The sequence below is a fragment of the Rhagoletis zephyria genome, unplaced genomic scaffold (assembly GCF_001687245.7).
Source record: "Rhagoletis zephyria isolate East Lansing unplaced genomic scaffold, Rhagoletis_zephyria_1.1 Rzeph_scaffold_00381, whole genome shotgun sequence".
Taxonomy (NCBI): domain Eukaryota; kingdom Metazoa; phylum Arthropoda; class Insecta; order Diptera; family Tephritidae; genus Rhagoletis; species Rhagoletis zephyria.
This window is the reverse complement of record NW_016157465.1, coordinates 192,979-218,905: the sequence shown is the minus strand read 5'-3', so window position 1 is coordinate 218,905 and position 25,927 is coordinate 192,979. Positions and strand designations below refer to the sequence as shown.

Below are 25,927 nucleotides of genomic sequence, written 5' to 3'. Positions count from 1 at the left end.
TCTTTAGGAAATTTTCAAAACTACGAAAGTAAAAAGAATTGCTAGATGTGATTCAAGTCAGTTTTTCAAGATTTAATTTAATTTTGTAAAATCTTTAACAGGATGCAGCAGTGTTGTAAAGCTGTCGCTTAGATTTTTACTCATATTTATGCTTTTATCAAATTTTTATTAAGCTAAAGCTTTTTAGAATGTAAATTTTTTTTTGTAGGCCTTTGCATATTTCGTTCTTAATAATTCATATTTGTATATTTTGTAATTTAAATTTTTAGTTGTATGCAATACTTGCTATGTATGTAGTCTCAAAAAGTTTTCCAAGAGTGAAATTTGTTTGTAAATGGGATTTCATATTTTGTTTTCTTTTTTTTAATATCAATCGAATTCCTGTTACTGGGGTTCATTTGTTAAGAATTTAAAGCCTAAAATGTATGTTTATGCATAAATGTATGTATATATGTAATAGCTTTGTTTTTGTTGAATACATATTCAATATATTTTAGAGCTTAGACTTATTTTTTAATGCGCGACAGAGGGCTAAAGCAGAAGAAGTATATAGTGTTCTGGTGCATTCAGATTTCTTCCTTCAATTTGTGGATCGTAATACATATCACACATTTCGTTATAATTTTTTAGTGCTCACTTTGCGTAGCTAAATTTTTTTATGATTCTTGCTAAAGACGGCCTCAAATCCATCTGCTAATTTTACAAAACGTTCACATGCCTTACTGTCTCATTGTCCGTTCTCCGCTCGAAATCATTCGCTTGCTGTTGCTCCTTCCCGTTACTCGGCGTTTTTACTCAAATTTATTCGCTCCTGATTGCGGCTCGAGCTTCGAGAAGATTTTCGATTGAGCGGTTCCAAATATGCCGCTGGTGTCCAACCCTCTGCATTGGCTTCTGTGAATTTGTAAAAAAAAAATAAGTTGAACGGAAACAGAAAAAGGCGTAACAAAATTAGTAGAGAAATCTTCTTATAAGAAATATGGCAAATTAGTTATTTATTTGGAGAAATAAATGCAATTACTATTTTATATTTGTCATGCATACCATACAAAATTCAAAGTGGCATTTAGCAATTTTTTTATAACTACTTTTGGCTAATTATTAGCTTTCAAATGCACTTAAGAGAAGCGTTAAGAATGGAAGTGGTTTTCCATAAAAAATTATTATTTCCATCTAAGGAAAGATAGCTTGCGTTACAGGACGACATTGGAAACTGGGTGTTGTACTTAAATTAACCTTGAAATGTTCTTTCGCTTTTCTCAGCTCTACAAAATTCTGCTGGGTGTCCGTAGCCGGCGGATGCATATTTTTTCAAATCAAATATACCCGGAAATTCGTTGAGGAATTTGTGCATCTCACAAAACCTTACTTTATATCTGGCAGCATTTCTGCTGAACATAATGCTGTTGAAATTAAATATCAATATTGTGGCGAAGTTTTTCTAATACCAGTGTTGCCGCATACATAATTTACTTAACAAAACAGTTCGAAACCAACAAATTTTTAAGTTTTATAAAGTATGCAAAAAATTTTAACCAAGAGAGTTTAGAGATCGTAATACATACTTAATTTTCTTCGTTCGTTCGAAGTTTCAACTGATTTCATTTATTTTTTCCATATTGTTGGCGTTAGGGAAAACAACATCCTCGCTTTGTCCTTCAACACAGCTAATACTGAGTTCATGCTGACCAATGGCGTTGCTGCTACTACTAAATTTACTCTAGAACAACTTTTACACTCTAAGTACCTAAGTGCCTTCATTTGACAAACAAAAGGGTCTGCTTATAAAAATCAGCCGAGTCAATCTCTACTTGTTCTTTCCAACACATAGGGAGATCTCCTATTCCTCTTGCAAGTACCGCCTCGAAATTTTTTAGGAGTTTTTACACCCACGGCGATCGCACAATATGATCCAGTCTGCGGCACAACAGCTATCATTCCATCTTCTGTAAAGCTCGACATTGCTAACTCGCAAAGGTCATTGCAACTTACTCAGCATTTTTTTAATCTATTCACTACTGAATCTAAAGTACATAACAAGAGTAATTTCCTGTTGGATTTGAAGGACAGACATGTTCGGATTCCGATGTTCTCGGAGTAAACGTAGTTTTCTAAATTTTCAAAATCATAATCGAAAACAGTGATGTGCATGCTGAAGGTAAATACTTTGGCTACCGGCCAATTAGACTTTTTGCTTTAACTAGATTTGTAAGGAGAATGTCGACATAATGACTATCACCATTATCTTTTCCTATATAACATTAAAGTAGTCGCATGTAAAGGAGAGTTTACAACGCCAGCTTGGGTTGAGAATGATGTTTTGAAATATTCTTCAGTTTAAAATAGCAACTTGTAGTGACGTAAATAGCCCCTATTCGAGCTAAATTTTCAGTTAATGTTGTTACGAAAACATAATTATATTTCTAAAAAGCACTCTCAACTCGAATGTGCTATTGTAAACGCTCCTTTACAAATTTTACTCCAAGCTGTTGGTGTGAACAAAAAAAAACAAACAAACAAATCTTTAATAACACTCCAAACAAAATGAAAATGCAATCGCACTCAATGAAAAATTAAAAATCGCATCAGTATTCTCAGACTATCTCAGACTTATATCGACAACATTATAAAGTTAAGCAGGAAAGCATTAAAATTAACCATTAACATTAAAAAAAACAATCGAATTCCTGACAGAAATATACCTCTCAGCTATTCTTAAACAATTTCTAAAAGCGGCAACACTGTCTAAGGAACGCTTTTGCAGCGTTTGAGCAGAGTTGTTGTGCAGCTTTTGCATCTTCAACTTAATAAAGCGACATTGTTTGGAAACATGTGACTATACGTATTTGTGATTTTTATCTGGAATTTAGCAATTTTTGTTTTTTGGGCATAGACATATAAATAAATAAATAATTTTGCAGACTCTTTAAACTTGCAACATTATGGCGACTATCTCTGGCAACATAGCTGCGAGTTCTTGATATGAATACATTATTGCGAGAAAAGGCTACGATTTAAACTGAGATAAGCTTTTACTTCCAAAATCATATACTATCGTAAACTACATACATATGTAGATATATACATACGGTATTAATACAAGGGAAATGTGATAAGTAAGCATTACAGAGGTGACAAACGGGGGGAAAGGTACATAGTATTTCTACGCTTTACATATAAAAACATAAAATTTATATACGCATATACATAGTGGACAACAAAAAAGCATTTAAATTACCTAAAACACGCACAAACCACCAGCCAGCACAGCCCACCTTCAACATTTCAACCGTATCTCCTTCGCGCATCGAAACCTCCGAATGTCCCATAGCCGCATAATCGGCGAGGGCAACAAATTTACTGCCCTAAAATTACAGTATTAACTATTTAACAAACATTCAACGAATTCTAATGCAAATAATAATAATAATTATACAATACATAATGTTTGAGATAACTATTTTTGAAATATTTTTTTATGAGTAATGAACTAAGTAACATAGCGCTTTTTTTTGTGAAATTTAGTAAATTAATTCCTTTATTCTTTGGCCAACTGTAGCTTTTTTGCATTTGCTAACCAAAACAGGTCGCGATATGGATGCGTGTGTTTAATAAGCAGCATTTCTGCAATATATGTATATGTACATACACTTGTCTATATAAACTAAATGAAAACGTGTCGCAAGACAAACGCGTATGCAGAACTAGAACTAGGCAAAAAATGGAGCAACAACAGCTCCTTTAATTGGCATACAAACTTACATTTAAGTATTTGGGATTTTAGCAATATATTTAATTATTGACTTAAAAGCGCATTAATATTTTAAAGTAGCGTAAATTTTTTAAGCATTATTTTTTCTATATATATTGGCATATAAAAAATAAATACTTTCTTTTGCTTTGACTATTTTTAAATTAACAAAAATCGTAAATCAGCAAAACTTAACTCAAATTCGTGATTTAAAAAATGTCAAACGAAATCTATAAGCAAAAATGTATGCACACTCACGGAATGGTGGGTTTGTAGGTGTTTTTGTCTTTTTTTTTATGTGAGATTGATATGATTTCTGTGCATGGCTGTGTGGATGTGTGCTTGCATGTGCATTTATTGAAGTTTGCATTGTGGTTAGTATCTATGCAGGTGACGGGTGGATGTGTGAATGGTGGCTGAATGGTGATTAAGTCATTTTTGTTTGGGGACTACCTAGTTTACTTTTAGTGCAGTGCTTGTTGTTGTCTTTAAATAAGTTTAATATACAAATGTACAAGCGCACATACATACATATGCACATACATACATACTTAGATATGCTTATACGAGTATGTCTAAAAAATTGAGTGTTCCCTAAGCATATTAAGAATTTTAAGACTAGTTTTCGCTATGCCATATTTTGACGGCAAAACAGACAGATAGCCGATTTAGCAGCACATTTACACGACTAAGGACCTATCTGATTCAAGTCAATCAATAAACCGCTTTTTGATCCCATTTGACAATGTGTTTTCACTTAAATATTTGACATAGGGAATTTGGCATAGTGAAAATCAGCCTTTAGTTTATTTTACTTTCCTTTGAAATTTAAAATAATTTTCTTTAAAAAAGGAAAAATTACTTTTAACGATGGGCATTAATTCCATAAAAAATTGGCGTAAACATCCACGGTCATGGTCACTACACCGTCCGGAGTTATGTTTCTGTAACCAAATTTTATCCTTTACCAGACCTACTATGAGAGCATAAGTTGATAAGAGATGATGCCTCATTAGCAGTCCAACCAGAAGAGTTGTTTCCTTTCATTTTAAGGGATAACGGCAGAGCTACATCGCGTTTAATTTCCAACGTATTATGTTGTGTAAGTGCAAACCTATTATTATTATTATTATTATCATTATTATAAGGTTTAAATACAACACTGCACCTAGGAGGAACACCTTTACGAAAAAATTCTGTGGTCCATTTAAAAAAATTACATCGACGTCGATGTGGATAACCATAATACTACCGTCAAATTTTGCGACGATTGCGCATTTCGACGAAAATGAAAAAAAGAATGAGAATTGGCTATTTTCAGTTATCAAGCCTGAAAAATGAGTCGCGTGAAGAGCTCCTCAATAAATGTCTATTTAGTATCTTGAGAAATGTAACCTTTGCTCCTTCTGCTTTGCCAAAAGATAGTTTTGAGAGCCCCTGGGGCAGAAAATCAGCATTTTTGCAACATTTAATACGATATATTCATGCGGACCATACAAGTTACTCATACGCCCCCGCTTCCCAATTTTACCAGGCACATTAAAAAAGGCAGGAGAAGGTAAATATAATTTAGAAAGACAACAATTTTTTTTTGGTATGTATGTATGTATGTGCTATATATACTATTAAAATATTATATATGTCCATAAACGTGCACTTTTATGACGCTAATAACGAAAATTATATTAAACTTTTGATTAAAAAAAAATCTAAGGAATATCTAAAAGTCGCATAACCGGCCGATTTAAAGATTTCATAGAAATTTCTATAAAAAGAATGTTTCTTTAGCGTGTTCTTTTTCATTGAGAAAGCTATTGCAAGCGTCATCGAATATTTGAAGCGTGTTAAAATGCAATTGTTTTCGGCATAGAGCTCTGTGTTTGGGAAAACGATTTATTTGTTAATTGTTTTTTAAGTGAGTTATGAAAAAATTGGCAAACACTTTTAGGCGGCATTCTGCGTCGCTTGCAAAAAAGTCAAACCAAAATGTTTGTGTAATGGTTATAGTTAGATTATTGTTTGTATTCAGAAAAATTTGTGTAAAAAAACAATAAACATTGCTTTTCTTTATGAACACTGCTATCGCTTATTTAGGTAACTTAAAAATTAAATTTTATTTATGCATTTTAGTCAAAATTAACAAAAAAAAAAAACTTACGCAAATCTTTTTCGACAGACTGCCTCCATTTGAAGCCGCTTTTTACACGCAGATTTATGTAACGTTATTCATTGAATTATGCAAATGATGAATAAGGGATTAACGCTTGATGACGACACGTACTTATGTATGCATGATGAACGATTACGATCACAATCGGTGGCATGTCGGTCGAGGAAGCAAGAGAGAGAGAGAGAGTGTGACAGCGAGAGCATGATTCAGAATGAGTCAGACGACTGGCAGGAATTTTATTGCAGACGTTTGTACATCGCGCAAGTCTATATGAAGAGACGCGCAAATACGCACACATACAAGCAAGCATATGCATGAGACGAGCAGGTGTAAAAGAGACAAAAGTTTGACAGGCACGAATGTGAATTGAAAGGAAGCAGCGGGAAGAAAAGAAACAGAAATTAGTGAAATGGAGACGCACAACAAAAGGGGGGTTGGTTGGCATGTGTTCGGTGTGCGAGCGAGACAAAATATAGTGTCGTCTTTTTGGTAGTGTAAAAAGTTAGTGCTGACTGTGGATATTAAGGATATAGACGAGTTTTAAGGAGGAAAGTTTGATTCTTAGTGCATTCGATTGTCTTTTGTTGTAGAATTTTAAGTCCAACAATCGAGTCTTGAGCATGACTGAAGAGCGTAAAATGCGTGATATTGGCTTTTATAGATGATTGGCAGTGAAGATGTTTACTTTTTAATGCTTTAAATAACGATGCACTTTTATAGTGAATTTTTTGTTTTTTTTACTTGTCTCACTTTACTATAAAATATTTACATATGTAATTCGTTAGCGCTACAAATACATTTTTGGACTAAATACTCAATTCTGTACTCGACTGATGATCTGTTGCACTAAGCTGTAATCGCTATGAGTACTGCTATAGCATATTTTAAAATTTGCGTGCTTTTAAGTTTTTACTGCGTGTCGTTTACGTGACTAAATATTATTTTGTACTATAAATTAAGCGGTCGGCGATTTCGTTTTGATTTTTCACTAACTTTTTGGTATTTCGTACATTTTTCGATTTTTTTTTTTCTCTGTGAAGGGGGTATATTACTTCCATTATTTTTGTCGTTTTAACGCTTGCTTAACTGCTCAATGCTCCACGGAGACATAGAATTTCGAATTGGATTTGCTGTTACGCGGATAAGAGCCACTACCATTACCATCAGAATTGTAGGTCCACTGGGCCAGAAAATTCATGAAACGCTGCGATATTTCGAATTTTATGTACAAGAAGGGATGATTTTTGGAGATTTTTTGAATAGTTTATTTAATTTTTTGATTTGTCATTTTTTTTTAGGAATTTCGTTAAGTTATTATTTAACATAAATATATCAATATTTTTAAATGTTTTTATATAGGTTTTTTTTTATTTTGTGGTTGATTAAATTCAAAATTTGTATAAAAACACATTGGAAAACATTTAAAGTTTATTATATATTTTTGTTTATGTATTTTTTCATTTCATTTAATATTTATTTTTTCATTTTTATTAATTTTATATTTTTATTTTAGATATTGTAATTTATTTGATATTGCATTTCATTTAATTTTTTGTAATTAATTTTAATTACATTTTATTTAATAATAAATTTTTTATTTTAGTAGATTTTTTGTTTATTTTATTTTATTTTACATTTTTCTCAATGTACATACATATGTAAGTATATTATTATTTTTCATTTTATTTCATTTGATTTTATTATTTAAATAATTTTTTTATAATACATATTTTTTTTGTAATTTTATTTTGTTTATTTATTATTATTATTTTATTTTTGTTTATTTTGTTTGTAAATTATTTAATTTAATTTTATATCATAATTCATTTTTAATTTAATTTAATTCAATAATATTAATAATTAATTTAAGTTAATTTTAAAAGTAATTTGATTTTGTATTGCAATTATTTGTTTTTTTTTTTTATTTTATTTTATTAAAATTTTTCAGTATTTTTTGGTGTTTGAGTTTTTTATATGCGAGTGTAAATAAAAATTTAGTTGTATTATTTTTTTTAATAAATTTGTTTAATTAAGAAATTACATTTTATTTTAAATATATTTTTTTTATTTTGTCGATTTTTTTTACAATATTTAAGTATCAAGCAATATTTTGATTTTTATTTATGTTTTTATAAATTTTTAAATATTTTTTTCAAAATTCAGTTTTTGTCCATATTTTCATTTGTTATTAATTTTTAATTGAGTTTTTTACATTTGTATAATTTGTACAGGGTGGCATTATTTGCAATTGCAGTTGAGGGGATATTGGAATACAATTTTAAGACAAAGTGTTTTGTGCATGAAAGTAAAAAAGAGAACCCAAAAAAATTAAATAAGACAAATAATATATAACATATATTAGAAGAAACTATGCAACATGATGGATGAATACGCAAAAAAGTAACAAATTTAATTAAAGCAAACAAAACGAAAAGCGAAAAGAAAAATAAAAGTTAAAATAAAATATGACCAATATAAAAGCAAGTAAAACTATTCATAAATAAATAATAAGGTATATTTGTAATAATAAGTTTGATATAAAGAAGAAAACGTAAATTACAGAAAAAACCGAAACCACAACAAAATAATAATCAATCAAAAAATATAAAACTAAAATTAATTTGTTTTACGATAAAAGAAAAAAATTAACTTCATCCCTTCCATAAATGGTTTTGCAAGTTACTAAATTTTCTTCAATAAATATTAATATAATAATTTACATGTAGATACTTTTCGCATATCTATTCCGCCCATTCAGCAGAAACAATTCTAACTTACCGGCGCGCTGTTGTCTTCGATGATCGACATTTCATCCTCACTATTCGAGTAATCCGAGCTCCAGCCGCATGCCTCTTGTTGCTCTTTGTCACCACCAACACCACTAGCGCTATTGCCATGCGCATGCCCATTGCCTGTCACCGTCGAGAGTGGTGGTGGCATGCCATGCGGGTAAACATCATCGCCACTGCTGCTGCAATTCGAATTGCGATTTGAAGACTCGGAGGATGCATCACAGCTCACAGCGCGTTGTGGCATGCCCAACAGAATATTTGGCGTATCCCATGAGGTTGTCTGCCGCAGGCCATGATGATTCATGCCATACTGTTTGATCTTTTCGCCTTTCAGCTCTTCCAGTTGATTGAGCAGCAGTCGCTTAATTTCAGTGACCCATTTATTTTTCACCTCCTCGGTGGGCGCCTGCAGTGTATGCACTTCTTGGCGTCCCTGTAGCCAGACTTCGAAGCGCGTTGAATCGCCGCGTACCGATTCGGTGAGGCCGATTTGTGACAACTGTGGGGAGGTAGGAGAAAGGGGTGCTCGTGAGCTTCGGGTGCTTCCAAATTTGCGCTAAATCGTTTTGCTTACCTTCAGCTGATGCTTAAACTGATAGGTGCTCTTGTTGTGTCCAGGCTTCGAGGTTTTCTTACAGAAAATCATAGATTTTTGGTAAAGGAAAATATGTCGCTGCTGCGGTTTTTTGCGCAGTCGCAAATCCTTCTTTGACTCCGTCCACACCTGGAAGGGATCCTGCAGCAGTAGTTCGCCTTGTTGCGAAAGATTGCTCTGTGCGATAAAAGAGAATATGAACGAATGTGAATAGAGTACCTCTTCCTGTTACATACCGGAAATCCCGTTATAGCCACTTGATGCATCGAATCGTTCACACAACGCAGCACGATTAGCATACAATCTAAAGCCTTTTGTAATTCTTTGGTACAGCTGCCGCTATCGCTGGACCCCAGCAGATTTTCGAGCAGCAATTTGTACTTGGTAATGCGTTGCACTGGCTTCAGCAGATATGCGCCCAGTGGTAGCTTGTGACCCAAACGCTTTTGGCATTCTTGCAGGAAGAGATGTGTATCGACGAGCGTTTCACGCAGCCGATCGGAGCGTGGTATATTTTGGCAGTAGAAGGAGTATAAACGATAGAAGGTGTCGCGCTGCAAAAGGATAAGTGTTATTTGAAAGTTTATTGGAATAAAGCAAGAATGTCCCCAGAACTTAGTTTACTAAAGTAATCAAACTGCTGTAAAATTATATTTCTGAAACCCCGTAGTCTATCGACTAAATCTAATCATCCCAACTGGTTTTCCTTCTTTACACTGAAGTCATGGCGAGCGGTTCTAAGAGTAGCAAATATGGGTGTACGAAATTATTAGTATAGTAGTGGTAATCGCATTAGGCATCTCGAACGGAGCCGTTGGTAAACACAGACAAAACGGACACTATACTTTTCACAAAAAGGTCCAAGGTCTAGGTAGGCAGAAAGCCGATAACGTCTTCTAGGCGAGTAAAAGGATCCCGGGCGATACTAGAAGTATTTCGTCTATCCTGACAATACATGCCAATATTGAAACCGATACTACTTGGAAGGAACTTGTTTTTAAATCCGCAGGTAAATTGGATAGTCATTAAGGAATTTAACTTAGAGCATACGGGCATAGCTCAATTGAAGAAAGCAGCGGAGGTAACACGAACTATGTGACACCTTATTTGAATTGAGAAAGTGTCGGACAACAAGTGAGGAAGAGGGACAGCGAAAGGATAGAAACCTAGTCGCAGATCCGCCAATACATTCACAGAGTTTTGGTTCTAAAATCGTAAATGTAGTGGGTGCTGAGATTACTGCTTGATCAGTGTCGTGCAGGTGCCCATAGGCTATTTTACCGGTCATAGTTAATCTACTTCGACTGCGTTTCTACCTGTCTATTGAGACGCCTAAAAAAATCTTTTACCGCTTCTAGTGGTAATGGATTCTAGAAGGCGTTGCTATAGAGTCTTATCAATATTTCACTTTCTTCAATTCTTCCTGGCAGAGTAGAATGAGAATTCATATACGTACGCTAATGTGTAATGTTGACTGCATTTTTGACATGTCCATGTTGAGGTAATGCCTTCCAGAAGGGAGAATGTAAGTAGTTACCCAAAAACTTTGTGATTCAAACTTTATTTTAGAGGCAACCATGGTTCTTTCCGAGACAGTAGCGACTATATATATTTCGATATGACCTCTAAACAAATTTATCGAATGTCTTAGACACGAGCGGGGATTCTAGATAGTTTCGATCTCTCCATAACTCTTTGCCCTGAACTTACTATGCATTCAATATCTGCCAAATAGTTTCCGTCTATATTTTCGGACCGAAAGAAATCGCCATCGAGGCAGCACAGTTTTTGAACAAAAAGACGCACTTTTCACCCTAAAACGAAATCGGATCTTCCAGTTTAAACGCCAACCATACTTTGGCTGTTCGTGCCGCTCGTGTTTAATTTGCTACCAGCAATGTTGGTGCAAGGAAATTTTCACATTCAGAAGTGATTCAGGGCGTCAGGGCCACTGAGATTGTGTACCTTCAAATAACCATTTTCTAGCACAATCCACGCACGCTTACTTACCCTTTGCACAAAACACAGCGCCACCAATTCTGTCGTAGATATACAATTTTCCAGATCTTTCAGAAAGATCTCATTGTGAAATGTATACAATTCGTGTAAATTGCCGAATAAAATATCCTCTTTACCTTGCAGACTGGCGGGTACAAGATGCATCATTTCTTCAGATAGCATTTGATCACGATAGCCCTAGAAATATATAGAAAATGCAGGAAGTTAGCAATCGCTGCATACGAATATTAAACACATAAAAAATTGTTTGTATTTTATTTTACTATATTTTAAATAAAACTAAATATTTTTTAGCCCCTCCCTATTTTTCAAAAAAATATACTTTACCACATTTCCATGCAACTTTGCAGTATTGCGCTTTGCTTCTTTCATTTTGCCAAACTCGGTGCCAAAAAATTTCCCATATTTTGTTTCTATATATTGGTCTACTGTCGGGTATCCTTGTGCCGTGACAAACTCTCGCAAAACCCGCTCGTAATTTGCTTGTTTGAATTTCGCGCTCGTATTGAATTTCGGCAAATTAAATCCAGACTTAGGGCGGAAACTTTCCTCGAAAAATTCCTGACAAAATTTCAACACCTCGCTATAGGAATTTGAAAAAAAGTTCTTCCCCTCAGCAGATTCTGCGTCCTCTGGAGTTGTGGTGGTGGTTTCGTTGGTGAGATTATTTGATGTGGTGGTTGTGGTCGGACCACGCGAGGAGGACCACTTAAGCGCCTCATTGCAATCAACGCTGGTGCGGCAAGAGTTGCACAGTTGTCCTTTGAATTTCCACGTATCGCTCGCTGTGAATTGCAGTGATTTGGGCGTGGCCAGCACTTTGGCATGGCTCAGTGTGTGCTTGCTCAGCGCCGATTGAGCGCGCGCTACCGACGACGAGATAGACGTGAGACTTTTCGGCTGCACATCGTCTAGATAGTCCAGGATGTCGTTGTAGTTCTTGCGCAGCAGGTATTCTTTGAACTCGGAATCGTTTTCGATTTCCGAGTAGGTATTGTACTCCAAATAGTCCTTGACTAGCCGGTACTCGAGCGATTCGTCGCAGCTAGAGAGTTCGATGAGCTCCTTGAATATCGTCTTGCGATCGTTTTTCAAGCGCTCCAAGCTATTCGAGACAGTTCTGCTATCGCTAATGTTCTGGTGTGCTTCGAGTTCCTTGAAAGTATTAATGATTTTGACAGTCGATTTGCCGTTTAGGAGATTATGCGCCGAAAAATTACACAAATTCGTGCCGAAAATGTAGTTTGGTGGTGAGTTATTGCTGCTGTGACTTTCGTCTGTGGAGTGATTGTAATTCGTACGCGATTCTGTTGGTTTGTAATGTATGCTGTAGGTAGTAGTTGAGGGCGTGGCGCGATAACTACCAGCACTGCAGTGCTGCTCGAAGAGTGAACCACGAAAGGACACTGGCGACTCGCAGTAGTGCGAACGTTGTAGATGCAAGCGTTTCAGTGAATCGGTTATTTTCAAATTGAAGCGACCAACTATGTTGCAGGCGGTATTGTGAACTTTCTTCAGACGCAGGGAACCATGCGATGAGGGCGATTTGGATTTCGATGCCTTACGTAAATCGTAACCGCCGTAACGCATATTTTTGGCGGTACACAAGCGAGTTCAATATTTGAATTCAACTAGTAATTGCAAGGACGAGGAAAGCAGCAGAACACAAAATCTTTATAAGTCAAACTCGAAAAAAAAATGTATTTATCGACTGCTTAGCGCGGCTGGTAAACGCGAAATGAAATGAGGCTCGCGTCTAAAACTCTTAGATCTCAATGCTATGTCTAATTTTTAAGTACATAACTGTAGCTTTTGCATCGAATGAATTCTACTTTTGCAACTTGTCCGTCCGTGCCAAGTAGAAAATTATGCTCATATTTTAATGCACTAATTGCAATCAAAGGCATTCAACTGTTGCAGAAACTGTTAACTGAAGCAAACGCCAATAAAGCCAAATGAAGAGAGCAAAAAATATTTACAACTAAAAATGCTTGCAGCTGTTAAGAGCAGGCGTTTAAGTACATATATGTATGCCGTTATAAATGTTTTTATTCTTTTCCGCCTGCGTGCTCATTAATGTGTGGTTCATTAAGACCACATAATGGTGTTCATATTGTTGAAGTATGTAGGTGTTGACCAACATGTCTTGTGGTGAGTGCATTTTGGCCATGGTTATTGACTAATTGATTGCAGATTGCATGTTTCATGGTCATGGCTATGATTTTCTGCAGTTTACGAGTATTATGATAACCGCACATAATCTTTATCTAACATAATCTGTTATAATCCTCCCAGACATACTTAAATGTACAAAGATATGTATGCACATTAGGGTGGTTCTTAAAATATCAACATCGTGGGACATCCCTTTATTTTGTTCTACGTACAAGGCAAAAACACAAACGAAAACTTAAAAAAAAAAATTTATAAGTTTAAATAACATGTACATTAGGGCAGGTAATTTAATTTCGAAAGTGTATAGCATATTGGAGTTTTACGTTCGATTCTAAAGTAAAACTGGTGAACAAACTATATACCAAAAATTATGTTTGACCCTCCCAATTTTTAAAAGAAAAATTAGTGTATTATATGATTTTCTGAACGAAATTAATTTTTAACTGATTCAAAAAAGGAGAAGGTTATCAGTTCGTCGAAATATTTTATTTTTATTTTTGTTATGTATGTTACCGCATAACTTTTGACCACGTTAACTTATTTCTAAATTTTTTGGTAAAGGAAATATGGCACCTCAGAGGTGGACCCATACTAATTTGGTTTAGATTCGATCATTGGATCATAGAGAAATTAACGGTACTTTTACGGTTTTATTTTTTGCTTAAAAATTACTTGTTCATTTACAAAATTTTGTGTTTTCTTCATACAATATACTGATATTTCTTTTGACAATTGCGATGGTTAATGGTAGAATTTTAATTTGCTTTACTCTTTCTTAGAAAATTTTGTTCCGAACAAATTGCTCCGCCCTAATGTGTTTTTTTTTTAATTTTAATTTTTTTCAAGCCAGGTAGCGACATAAAATTTGTTTAAAATTTTTAAGGGGTTCCCACAATCAAAATTTAGATGTTGATATTTTTAATAACCAGCCTAATGTACGCACTTATATCTGCTTACATATTTATTCAATCATTTAATATCCTACTCAATTTTTGAATAGACAAAAAAAAACCGTTCTTACCTTTAAAATAGAGGCCATTTCATTCACATAAATCCGTTCTGTCTCGAGCAGTTCGGTGAGTACGTGTCCTCGGTGTATACGTCGCGCTTCAGCGTCCTGAAAATAAAAAAAGTTTTTTCTGTTAAATAATCTTTATTTGAATGATTCTATTTAAAAATCTATGTGGTTGTGTGTGTTCAAAAAAAATGTGGTATCGAGATTTACAAGTAGAGCTCTTAGAAATAAACTGTTTGCCACTTTACCTGCTGATTTTGTATATGATTTCCGCTATCTGGACTCGAACGGTTAGTGTCACCATTTAATGACCCAGATGATGAGTCAATGACACCATCCATTGATCTTGGTCGCAGTTCATGTATGAGGTCAGCCTGAAAATATAGAAAAATAGGAAGGGTAAATTAGAAAGGAAGTATTAATAAAAAGTATACAAACAAAAATTTGTACTATAAATAGTGATTATAGCTTTTCACACCTGTATTTAAATGCCCATTGCTGATTATTTATTTAATTATAGCAAATGCAGCCTTGCTTTTAAAAAATAACTCAAATAACTGAGATAGTTGAAAGTATCTTGTAAAACAATTCAAAGGTGGTAGGGAAGATAATTTGAAAGATTTTGTTTATTCTGGCTTACAAAAAAGCTCCCCTGCCAACTTTCATGGTGAAAAGCTCTTTTGAAAGAAAGCACTTGAATATAATTTTTTCTCGCGCTGCTCTAACAGTCGCAATGGCCGAGTGAGCAAAGCACTAGCGTGCCATTCGAGAAAACCGTGGTTCTAGTCCTCTGGCAAAGGATTTGCGTTTTAAATTTAATTTTCTTTTAATTTTTAACCGACGTTAGAAAAAGGGAGAGAGGTTGTCAATTCATCGGTATATTTTTTATGCATGTTACTGGAAAACTTTGGATTACGTGATCTGTTTTCAAATATTATTTTTTTTTTTGACGGAAAGGGTGTAGCTCAAGGGTGGCCCCGTTCCACCTTGGTTTACTTTCGATCATCGTGTAATGAAGAAATTAAGGGTACTCCTAAATTTGTATATGGGTATTAAAGTCGGGTTTTGCTTAAAAATTACTTGTGAAAAGAAAAACATATTTTTTGAATTTCTTTTATTTACTTTGTCTTCATTTTTTATTTAATAATTTCCTTGTTTAATTAATTATTTAGATTTTATTGCTTAAAATAGTATTTTTTCTGTATTTCATTTAATTTTTGGGAAGTTATGTTATTTATTTTTTTTTCAAATTAAATTTTTTTATTTTTTTAAATTTCTTTGAATTATTTTTTAGTTTCTAGATTAGATTTTTTCAAAACAATTTTTTTGCACTGAAGTTTTGGGAACTTATTTTTATTAAATTTTTTTTTTTAATTTTCAGATTTTATATTTTTTTAAGAACTTTTTTTCTGTAATGTAATTTAATTTTTAGAAACTTATTTTATACTTTTTTTATTTATTAATTTTTTTCTCTTTTTTGTCTGTGCGAAGTTGAAAGTCAGTTGCCAGAATTGCCCTGTTAGCTTTGAGTTAAAATTATGTTCCTAAAAAAGTTGAGCTAAATATTGTTAACAACAGCACTTTCTACGAATTTCTTGAATAACATAAACATAAAAATGTAGCTTACATATTCAGTTCCTCTACGTTTTTGCTAATCAATGGTCACTGCAGAAATTTTAAAATGTCATTAGACAACACATATTTATGTACATATGTAAGTAGTTTTACAATGAAAAAGTCACTTAAAAATCTGACGAACAAAAAGAAACCGTTGGGTTGACATAGATTCTTGTATTCTTTGTCTGCAGCGTTTGGAGCAAAAAGAAAAAAATTCGACGATATTATTGCCCAGCTGAAACGATGCCAACAATCGGCTCACCGTCCGATCGAGTGTTTTGTTGTTATTCAGATATCATAAAACACAGTAGTAGCGGATACTTAGCAATGAGAATTCTTAGCGATGCTCGGCGTTGAGTAAGGGCAAATCTACTTTTTTCTTTCAATACAAAATATTACTTTTTACATACATACATACATTTCACTTCATAATGGCAAATGCTGAGCAATTTTAATAATTAAGATGTTAAATTTAAATATTTATATGAAAAAACAGTTTTATTTTTTTTTGTTGTTCGTATCAAAACCAAACTAATAAAGTACGGTATTATTTAAGTTTGTGGTGGTTTGTTGTTGTTTCTATTTGACCTGTACCTATTTTTATGGCTGCGTATTGTTGCAGCTGTTTTACCTACAAAGATTGCGGGTATCAGTATTTCTTAAAGCTTCGTTTTTAATAATTTTCCATATGCCCATCAACGCGGCTGGTACCACTTTCGCTTAATGGCAGCCGTGTAGAAAAGTCAACACATGAATATTAGGAATACGTATGTACGTGTGTACATTAGGGTACCTTACAAAAAAAAAGTTGGGGTTTTCTGCCGGAGTTACATACTGCATTATAGATATTTTAAGACTTCCGCCAAAATATTTTGGAAAAATATAATGTTTTACCAAAGCTGGACCCTTTTGAAAACACCGTGAGACAAAAACAGAAAAATTCAAAACACTCGAAAGAATCGATATACTCACGAAACTATGGACAAAATATAGTAAAACTGCTTTTTTAATTTTTCGCTCTGATTTCAGGAATTTTTTTCAAATGACTTTGAAATTTAAACATATGATTAATTCAAAAGATTATTTAAAAAAAATCAGTGCAATGTAGAATAATAATATGGGTACCAAATATGAGAGAAAATTCTGTAGAATTTAAAAACAATAAAGTTTTTTGGTTTGCAAGGACGAATAGGAATTGAAAATGACTTTTAATAAATTTTATCTTTTTACGTTAAAAAATTTTGCAGAACGAAATTTGATGATGAGGTCATTCGTATATTAGTCCTCAAACATTAATTAAAAAAATTAATATTGTAAATTGTCAAGGGTATTTAAGCACAAAAGGACAGTTTCCATATCCATTCGACCTTACGCACCAAAAAATTTACTCTGTTATAATTCTACAGAATTTTTTCTTTTATATGATACCCTTAATGTTATTTTGCATTGCACCGAATTTTCGAAATAATTTTTTGAAATAATCATATTTTTAAAATTTCAAATTACTGTTAAAAAATCCTGACTTTAGAAAGAAAAATAAGTACGCAGTTTTGCTATAATTTACGCATAGTTTCGCTAATATATTCATTTTTTATGTGTAAAATTTACGGTCGCAAGTGTAATACCTCCAAAAATTATTTTGATTCCGTTGATAAAATTGTTAAACATTTTTATGCAGAACTTTTAAGCTTAAACTCTTCTATCATCCGAAATGATTTCTTAGAATAAAAAAATTTAAAAACTAACTTTATTTATAAAAAACTCAATCTTTGAGGATGTTTTCAAATGGAATTAGATCACGCTAATCTTAATATTTTTTCGAAATATTTTGACGAAAGTTTTAAACTATAGATAATAATAGAATATATAATTCCGTTGGAAGAACAGTACTATTTTTTTTTGGATGGAGAGTGATGCACCCTAATGTACAACCATATGTATATGCACACAAGTTATAATTTCTCGGTGATATTAGCGAAGTGAGCTATGGTTTGAGTTAGTTACTGAAGAAGCGCACAATTGTTGTTATTAATTTTTTTTTAATTTTCAAGCAAATCAGTAAGTAAGTAAGTCAGCTGTGCACTCCATTCACAATCACACACACACACACTACGAACAACGCTAGAAATGTTATTGTACTGTCGACTTGCCGCCATGCTACGCCACACCATCGTCATTGCCATCAACTTCATTGCTGATGGCGTTGACGACTACTGACACCTCACACTGTTGATAGCTATGGATACCAGTAATGTTTTCAAGCTCGGTATTTACTACATGGCATTCCATACATTTATATATGTACAAACACTCCTAAGCTCTTGGATTACTTTCCTCGGCGTGTTAATGGTGTTGACGCGCCTGACTTTGGTAGCTGGTATGTATATTTAAAATTATGTTTTTTGTTTTGGTGCAGCTTTAAAAAGCGTCTAAACAATAGAATACATACCAATAACAACAATGAGGAAATGAAAATAAAAGCATGGCTAAATCGTTAAACTAGTTGCTTACTAGCTTAGAGCGCTAAGTCGTATAAAACAAACGTGAAAGGAAGTAAAGGAAAGGCGGGCAAAAGCAAATAGCAAACAGCTAATGAAGGAAGAGTTACAAAAAAGGCACGAAAAGCACCCGAAATTTCAAATGAGCAAAATAAAACAAAACAAATAATTCTTAAGCCAAGCACAACTTTTAGAGTTGAAAATATGAAATCGGAGAGGCTCACTCTGACTGATAACATGATAGCTGATAATAACACCTGAAAATTACAGCTGATGATGACAGATGACATTGACTTTAACGATGTCACGATGGTCGGCTCTACATTACCAAATCGTTAGGGGAAACCCCGGCCAAGGGTCATCACTTCAACACACCCCCATAAGTATATATCAAAAGATTTGGAAGTAGATAATATGCTTCAAACACCACATTGCCCTTAATTTTTAGATCCCAAAACCAGTTTTAGCCCGCGCATTCTAAGATACCTCCAGCTACCTAATAAATGGACCAACCGAAATTCATAAGTCTTTGTTTGGTCAAGACCAGACAATCTCTTACACTTTTGCTAAGTGTTCGGCCGCGCTTCTCTACACAAAGTGGTGGGACCTTCAGTTTCACCAAGGCAGTAATGCAATCGGAGGCCTGCCATTCTTTCGAAACGGGAATAAATCTTCTCTGAACTATTCGTGAAGAATGGAAGCGAAAATTAAAAATTGTTCCATAAATAAACAGTGCACCCTAATGATAAACGATCTGGAAGTTGAAACGATCCAGATTTCCTCTGGCTTAGAATTTACAATCATGTTTCTCACTGAAACGATTTTTCATCCCCCATCTCATTCTAAACGTTAAGTTCTCAAAACTTTCGTTCACTTGATACTTTCGTTCTTATTTCATTCTCATTGGAAACATCACCGAAACTTTCGTTCTCATTCTGTTCTTCTTAAGAATGTTCTTGAGGATTAAGTTCTCATTTTGTTCTTTTTGAGAACGTTCCCGAGGGTTTTGTTCGCATTTTGTTCCCGTTCAAACTACTCTCAGTAGTTTTCTTCGCGTTGGTTCTGTTGCGAGAACGTTCTTGACATTACATTATATTCTCGTGCAGAACTAAACAAAACCCGGTGCGCGTTCTGAATTCAAATCCAAAATGAGGACTTTTTAAAGACCGGTGGAGATTAGAAAGAAAAACAATACCTTTAAACACGAAACGAACCTTAAGTTAAGTCTAAGAAATCGGTCGTCTTTTCTTTTAGTCGGTAATGCTTCCAAAAGGGAGGGAGTATTATGTATTTTAGAATAATTTTCTGCCATTCCTTGTCAAATTTGGTTTGAAGATACACCGGCTTCGGTGCTGTGATATCCTCTTTCGCACAAAATGTAGCGGATCCATTTCGATTAGTACCTATTTAGAGGAGCCGTTATATGCAATGACTATTTAAACAGAATACAGTCAGCTTTGAGTTGATCTCATGTGGACGAGAAGCGCGCTCATAATGTCAGAGTGAAAGCGTGTATGTTGGTCGAAAGGACCAGGTCCACAAGGATAATGCGTAATGCGTCCTCTTGTCCCATAACTTGGGCGTATTTGCTTCTTATTCTTCTCACTTCTTTCTACGACGAGTCTTGCTGGAAATAGTAGAGCTTTTTTCTTGATTACAATGTGCAGAGAAGACAGGTCTAAAAGCACCTCGCATACCTTAATGTCCGGAGTAACTTTAGTACCATGGGGCTTAAGGCAGATTTTAACAAGATGTTTTTTAAATTCTTATCGGGTTGGTAAGTCCAGCATAATGGAAGGTAAATACATATATATATATATATATATATATATCTGTCTACGTATGTAATTAAGAAATTGAACATTCTTAATCTCTTTTTTTACGCTTAGCTCTAATTACCCCACTTTTTCTTCTTGCTGAATACCGCATCTAAATACCATATATTTCTAAGCTAATTTAATTGCCGCTAATATTTGTGTTGACAGCCAACACTTTGGGGAAAATGTTCATATTGTAGATAGGCATACAATTAACAGCAGATAAAATGAAGTAGGGTGTACTGCTTGGCAAACATCCAGTTGTAAGCTGAATGCTTAACAGAGTATAACTTCATTGGCTTCTGTTTAATTACATATCTGCCTACATAACTATACACAATGAAGACGTGTATGTACAAGTATGTTTGTATGTACAAATATATTTAATACGTAAAAAGCAATTAGTATGACAATTAAATTAACAACTTAATATTAAGATGCTTAAAGTACCGATGCGAAACGAAGAAAAATAGAGGCGAAAGTTAAAATATCAAAGACATCGACTGATTATGCCAGCGAATTGGTTTCAGTGCTGTACATATCTTTTTACTTTATCAATGTGTGAAATTTGTTGTTTGTAGGTTTCTTAGAACTATGTCCTACACTGATGCCCAATAGCAAAATATACTTGTGGCTCATCTTACAACTGAATAGAAATTCAGAGATTTAGGTTCAAAACTAAAATTTATCGCATATACTGTATTAATAGGCACCTTATAAATACTTGTAGGTGACATAAAACATCTTCAGGTCATAGTGTTCTCTCCTCAGAGAGGACAATAGTTGGTATTGAGCCAATGATTAATTGAAGGCCAGTATTGCTTTACGCAATGAAATGTGAATATATGGATGTATGTATGCATGCATATAATGTGCATATATTCAGTGATTTTAAAAACGTTTATGTAAATGTTCACAGCTGCAATACATACATACATAGTATAACAATGCACGACATTTCAAAATCTCAATCACGTTTTGCGGGCGTTCCCACATTACTTGGGGGAAAAGCAGCTGTTAAATCGTGCTGACCAGCATCCAGTGTCGAATAGCATGATATGGGGAAGAAATCTCGTAAAGTTTATTAATTTCAATTTCATTACATTGAATTGAGATGTCAAGTAAACGTCATAATGGTTACGGCGCATAATGCCTCTGAAGTTCACTGTACATCTCCGATTGTAGGAATACAATTCCCCTTAGACCATATACAAAAAAAATTAGAAAAAATAATTACATAAAAGTAAATATATACAAATATATAAATAATGAAAGCAAACAATGTCACCCGCACCTGGTCACGCGCGCCTTCACACACACACGCTTGCTCTGGTCAGTGGGGCACAAAGGCGAGCAAGTGAAAAGACATAGTGTACTTGAAGTCAGTCAGTCATATCTTTCAGCTATTCATTTTAGCTATTTCACTTGCATTTTTTTTTTGCTTGATTTTGATTTCGTTTTCATTGCGATTCGACAGTAATTGCGCAGTCACCCAGCGGGCGAATGGGTAGCGAAAGGGTAACAATAAGTTATGCTAGTGTCACTTCAGTTCATAATTAGGGTGTTGCAGGGTCCAACCGAGAGCAAGCACAGCATGTCAGTGTTAAGTAGTGAGGCAAACAAAGACATATGTGTGTGTATGTACATGTGAATATGCATAGCTGTACCTGGTAATCATAATTTGACTGACATTTTAATGTCTTTCTACTTTGTCATTGTCCAGTAATTTAGTGTTTTTTTTTCGGATCTTTCTAGAGAACTAAAATTGTGTAGATTTGTTAGCAAAAAACCATTATTGTACTTGTAGCAAATGGTTTCGCATACTTGAAACTTAATTATATTCATCTGACTACTTCATTGCAAAAACTTGAATTTGTTATGAAAAATGATTATTTGAAAGTTTTTTTCTTTGCGAACATGGGTGATGACTCCATTATTGTGTCCATACTTTCAGTACATACATACATACTTATGTATGTTATTCGACAATAATTTTGTACTTTTTGCTTTAGTAAATAAATATTAACTATAAATTATACCAACAAGTCCTAAAAATGCCGATTCTCGAAAGCACGACCTACACCTACAAAAAATCGCACGAAGACTTCCGAAAACCTCTGGAAAAGTAAAAAAAAAAATCCGAAAAAATTTCCAAAGTTCCTAAAATAGTCCCGAAACATTTCCAAAAAGTCATGTAAAAATTCCGCATAGTCTCGAAAAGATTACTAAAAAATTCTGAAAAAATTATAGTCACGTCCTAATGCATGATCAAAAGTTCTACAATAATCACGAAATAATTCCGTAAAGCCTCGAAAAATCGTGTAAAAGTACCTGAATGCCGAAAAATCGAGAAAGAAAAGTAAAGTTCGAAAACATTCTCCTAAATTCCTAAAATAATACAGAAATCCCAAAAATGCGGGATAATCCCGAAAAATATAACACGAAGAATCTAACAAAATCCTGAAAAAAACAAAAGAAAGTCCCGAAAAAATTCCAAAAGTTTCTAATACCGAAATAGTCTCGTAGCAATACCGTATGATTTCGAAAAATATAACGCGAAGCGTCCCGGAAAATTCCGAAAATATAGATTTAACCTGAGAAAATCCTTCTCTGACGATGTCGAATATTTATTATAACCAAATATTTCCTCAGTTTCTATGATAGTCCTGAAGTAGTCCCAAAAAATTCCAGGTGATGCCAAAAAACAGAACTCGGAGAATTCTGAAAAATTCCGATTTGATATGGATATTTAGTCTCCAAATAGGTACTTTAAATACAAAGTATTTAAATTTGCACATTACAGGTACGTACCTATGCATGTACATTTGGGTGGTCCAAATTTTTTCCCTATAAACTATAAAACTAAATATTATTTAATCAAATAAAAATACTACGCTTTAGAAATCTTCAAGTAAATAAAGTTATGATGCATATTTTACTTTAAAATTTTACTAACAATTTTTTCATAACCGATAATATGATCTCTTATACATATACAAAAATTGCTTATTTTATATGTTGATTACCACATTAGGCACGTTTTGAAAAAAAAAATTGCTAGTAAAATTTTAGTATTAAATTTGCATCACAATCCTACTATTGGAAGATTTCTAAAAGGAAATATTTTTCCTCGATACAAAAAGTTCATTTTCCTATTTATATGTGGACCACCTTAATATTTTAAACTCTTTGACAAAATGAAATTATAAAAAGCTAGATGAAGTGGAGCTTTTAAAAATTGTACTTGAATTTAAGCAGATTTTATGTCTGTCAACTTCATTCGCTTCAACGGTTAAAGTAGAAATATTACATAAGATTAAAAATTTTAATTTACGCTTGCTAATAAAATTTACTTTCAGTGAAGAGTCAACTAAAAGAAGAAAAAATAAAAAATAAATCACCGAAGTAAAAGAAACCGTAAAACAAACTACTTGTGTAAAAACGTGAAGAGTTAAGGTATGCGAATAAACTATTTTTAGTTGTTTTTATATTAAACTGTAAGGAAAATTAAAGCCGGAAATCAGCAATTTTTTTTTTTTTTTAATTTAATATGCAATGCACAAAAAATGCTAAATTTAAACTGTAACGAAAGCAAATGTGAAGAGTGTGCAAAATCGGCAACGGGTATACGAAAAAACACGTCTTAGTTATAAAAAATGCAACGCAGCCAAAAACGTGTGTATAAAAAAAAAGTAATAAACGACGCCAAGTTGCAAAAAAAAACAGTAAATTTTATTTAAAAAACGGCGAGGCATTTTGGGAAGTTTGCAAAAAATGCAAATCGCACGCTAATAAATTATTGCTGACACATCGCTGATTATGTGTTTTATAGTTTTTTTTTTCATTTTATTATCTTTGCTTATTATTGAATTTTATGTTTCTTTTGCGGATCGAAATGGTATCAACGCTGATGAGACTGAAAACTAAATTGGCTAGATTTAGGATGATTAGCTTTGCTTGTACAAGTATGTAAATATGTATGTTTATATGTTAGATTGTTAGATGACGTTTTTGTGTTATGAAATCGAAGAAATATAAAAAACCTTTAAATATACATACATATTCATACACAAGTGGTTATTAATAGTTATACCTCACCTTTGCTTAGTGTTTTTTTTTTGGATAAGAAAACCATAATAAAAGGGGATTTACGTACATAATTAGTAAATTGATTTCTTTCATTTTTCAAAACTAATCTCACAAAAAGTAAAACAATTATACTTTTTTTAGCAGAAAAGGTATCTATACTGGAACATAAAATACAGCCACCGACTGAGCGCCTTTCTGTACCTGCCGTCCGTATCAACATATTAAATTGCTGTTAATAGAGAAAGAGAGAGAGAGAGAGAGAAGCAACACCAACGTCACCGTCATGGGATGGGGCAGCGTTGATACGGACTAACTCGGATTTAATCCGGATCAACTGCAGTTAATTCCCGAGTTGATCCGGATCAACGCTGCCGTCTGTTTATGCTTTAAGTTAGGTCGTGTCAGCTGACATGGACTACGGTTTTACATCGGGGGCTGATTGAGCTATTAGGTATACGAATTTTTTATGCAAGCCAACTAGTAGGATCGGAATGGAGAACAAACGTTAAACCGAAACCGGCTGTGCCAAAACTACCCGAAAGATAAGATAGTGCTGATCGGTTTCATTAACATTCGCGAATCATGAACTTGTTTCAAATGGGTGGACGGAAAATAAAGAATTTTACAAAAAAGAGTCGAATGTATTTATGTGAGAAAATCAACTTGTAAAGGCAGCCGTAGGATTTTGCTTCACGATAATGTACCTTCTCATCGAATTAATATTGTAATGGAATTGAAAACTAAACTCAGAAAATATTATAAACCATTCACCATATTTTTCTCAAATGAATTCGTGTGACTTCTTTCTTTATGACAAACTTAAATTTCCGTTACGAGGTACTCTTTTTGAGTCGATTATGATCATAAAACCAACTTCTTGAAAGGAATTGAAGGCAGTGTTATATCTAAGGGAGCCTACTTCGAAGGCGACAAAATAAATGATATTATCAAATGAAAATTTAGAATTGCACCTAAAAGTATCCAATATATATTTCTGTAAATATTTTTTATACTCTAAACACATTGCCGGAAGCTTTATTCCAAGACGTAGGGTATGGGTTCCATCCTTGGCCCGAAAAAACATCTAAATTAGAAAAAGTTTTTTTCTAACAGCGGTCGCCCCTCGGCATGCAATGGCAAAGCTGGCGAGTGTATTTCTGCCTTGAAAATCCTTTTGCTGTTAGGAGGCATCGTAAAACTATAGTCCCCTCCAGTTTATGTAACAACATCAAGATGCACAACACAAATTGGAGGTGAAGCTCGGCCAAACACATACAGAAAAAGTGTAAACGCCAAAATATTATTATTCTGCCTTATCCTGAGTTTCGCCTGAAAAAAAATTCACCCGAAAATTCGTCATCCGCCCATAGTAAAACCATGGAAACCAAG

At 33.7% G+C, this 25,927-nt stretch overlaps 1 protein-coding gene across 7 annotated transcripts in view; it reads right to left on the bottom strand.

Moving 5' to 3' along the window:
- LOC108359382 (serine-rich adhesin for platelets) overlaps nucleotides 1-25,927 on the bottom strand; it is a 36,537-nt gene continuing 10,610 nt past the window's right edge. The window contains exons 2-9 of one of the 7 annotated variants that reach the window (XM_017611225.1): nucleotides 14,766-14,891; nucleotides 14,524-14,619; nucleotides 11,319-11,504; nucleotides 9,545-9,862; nucleotides 9,288-9,485; nucleotides 8,700-9,212; nucleotides 3,239-3,365; nucleotides 1-894 (exon numbers count right to left, since the gene is read on the bottom strand). In XM_017611225.1, the coding sequence (XP_017466714.1) occupies nucleotides 779-894; nucleotides 3,239-3,365; nucleotides 8,700-9,212; nucleotides 9,288-9,485; nucleotides 9,545-9,862; nucleotides 11,319-11,504; nucleotides 14,524-14,619; nucleotides 14,766-14,891 (1,680 nt within the window). In that variant the 3' untranslated portion in view covers nucleotides 1-778. Of the gene's footprint in view, nucleotides 895-3,238; nucleotides 3,366-5,909; nucleotides 7,126-8,699; nucleotides 9,213-9,287; nucleotides 9,486-9,544; nucleotides 9,863-11,318; nucleotides 11,505-14,523; nucleotides 14,620-14,765; nucleotides 14,892-25,927 lie in introns of those variants that run through there. The other 6 variants (XR_001846907.1, XR_001846909.1, XR_001846908.1 and 3 more) reach the window with 6 other exon arrangements.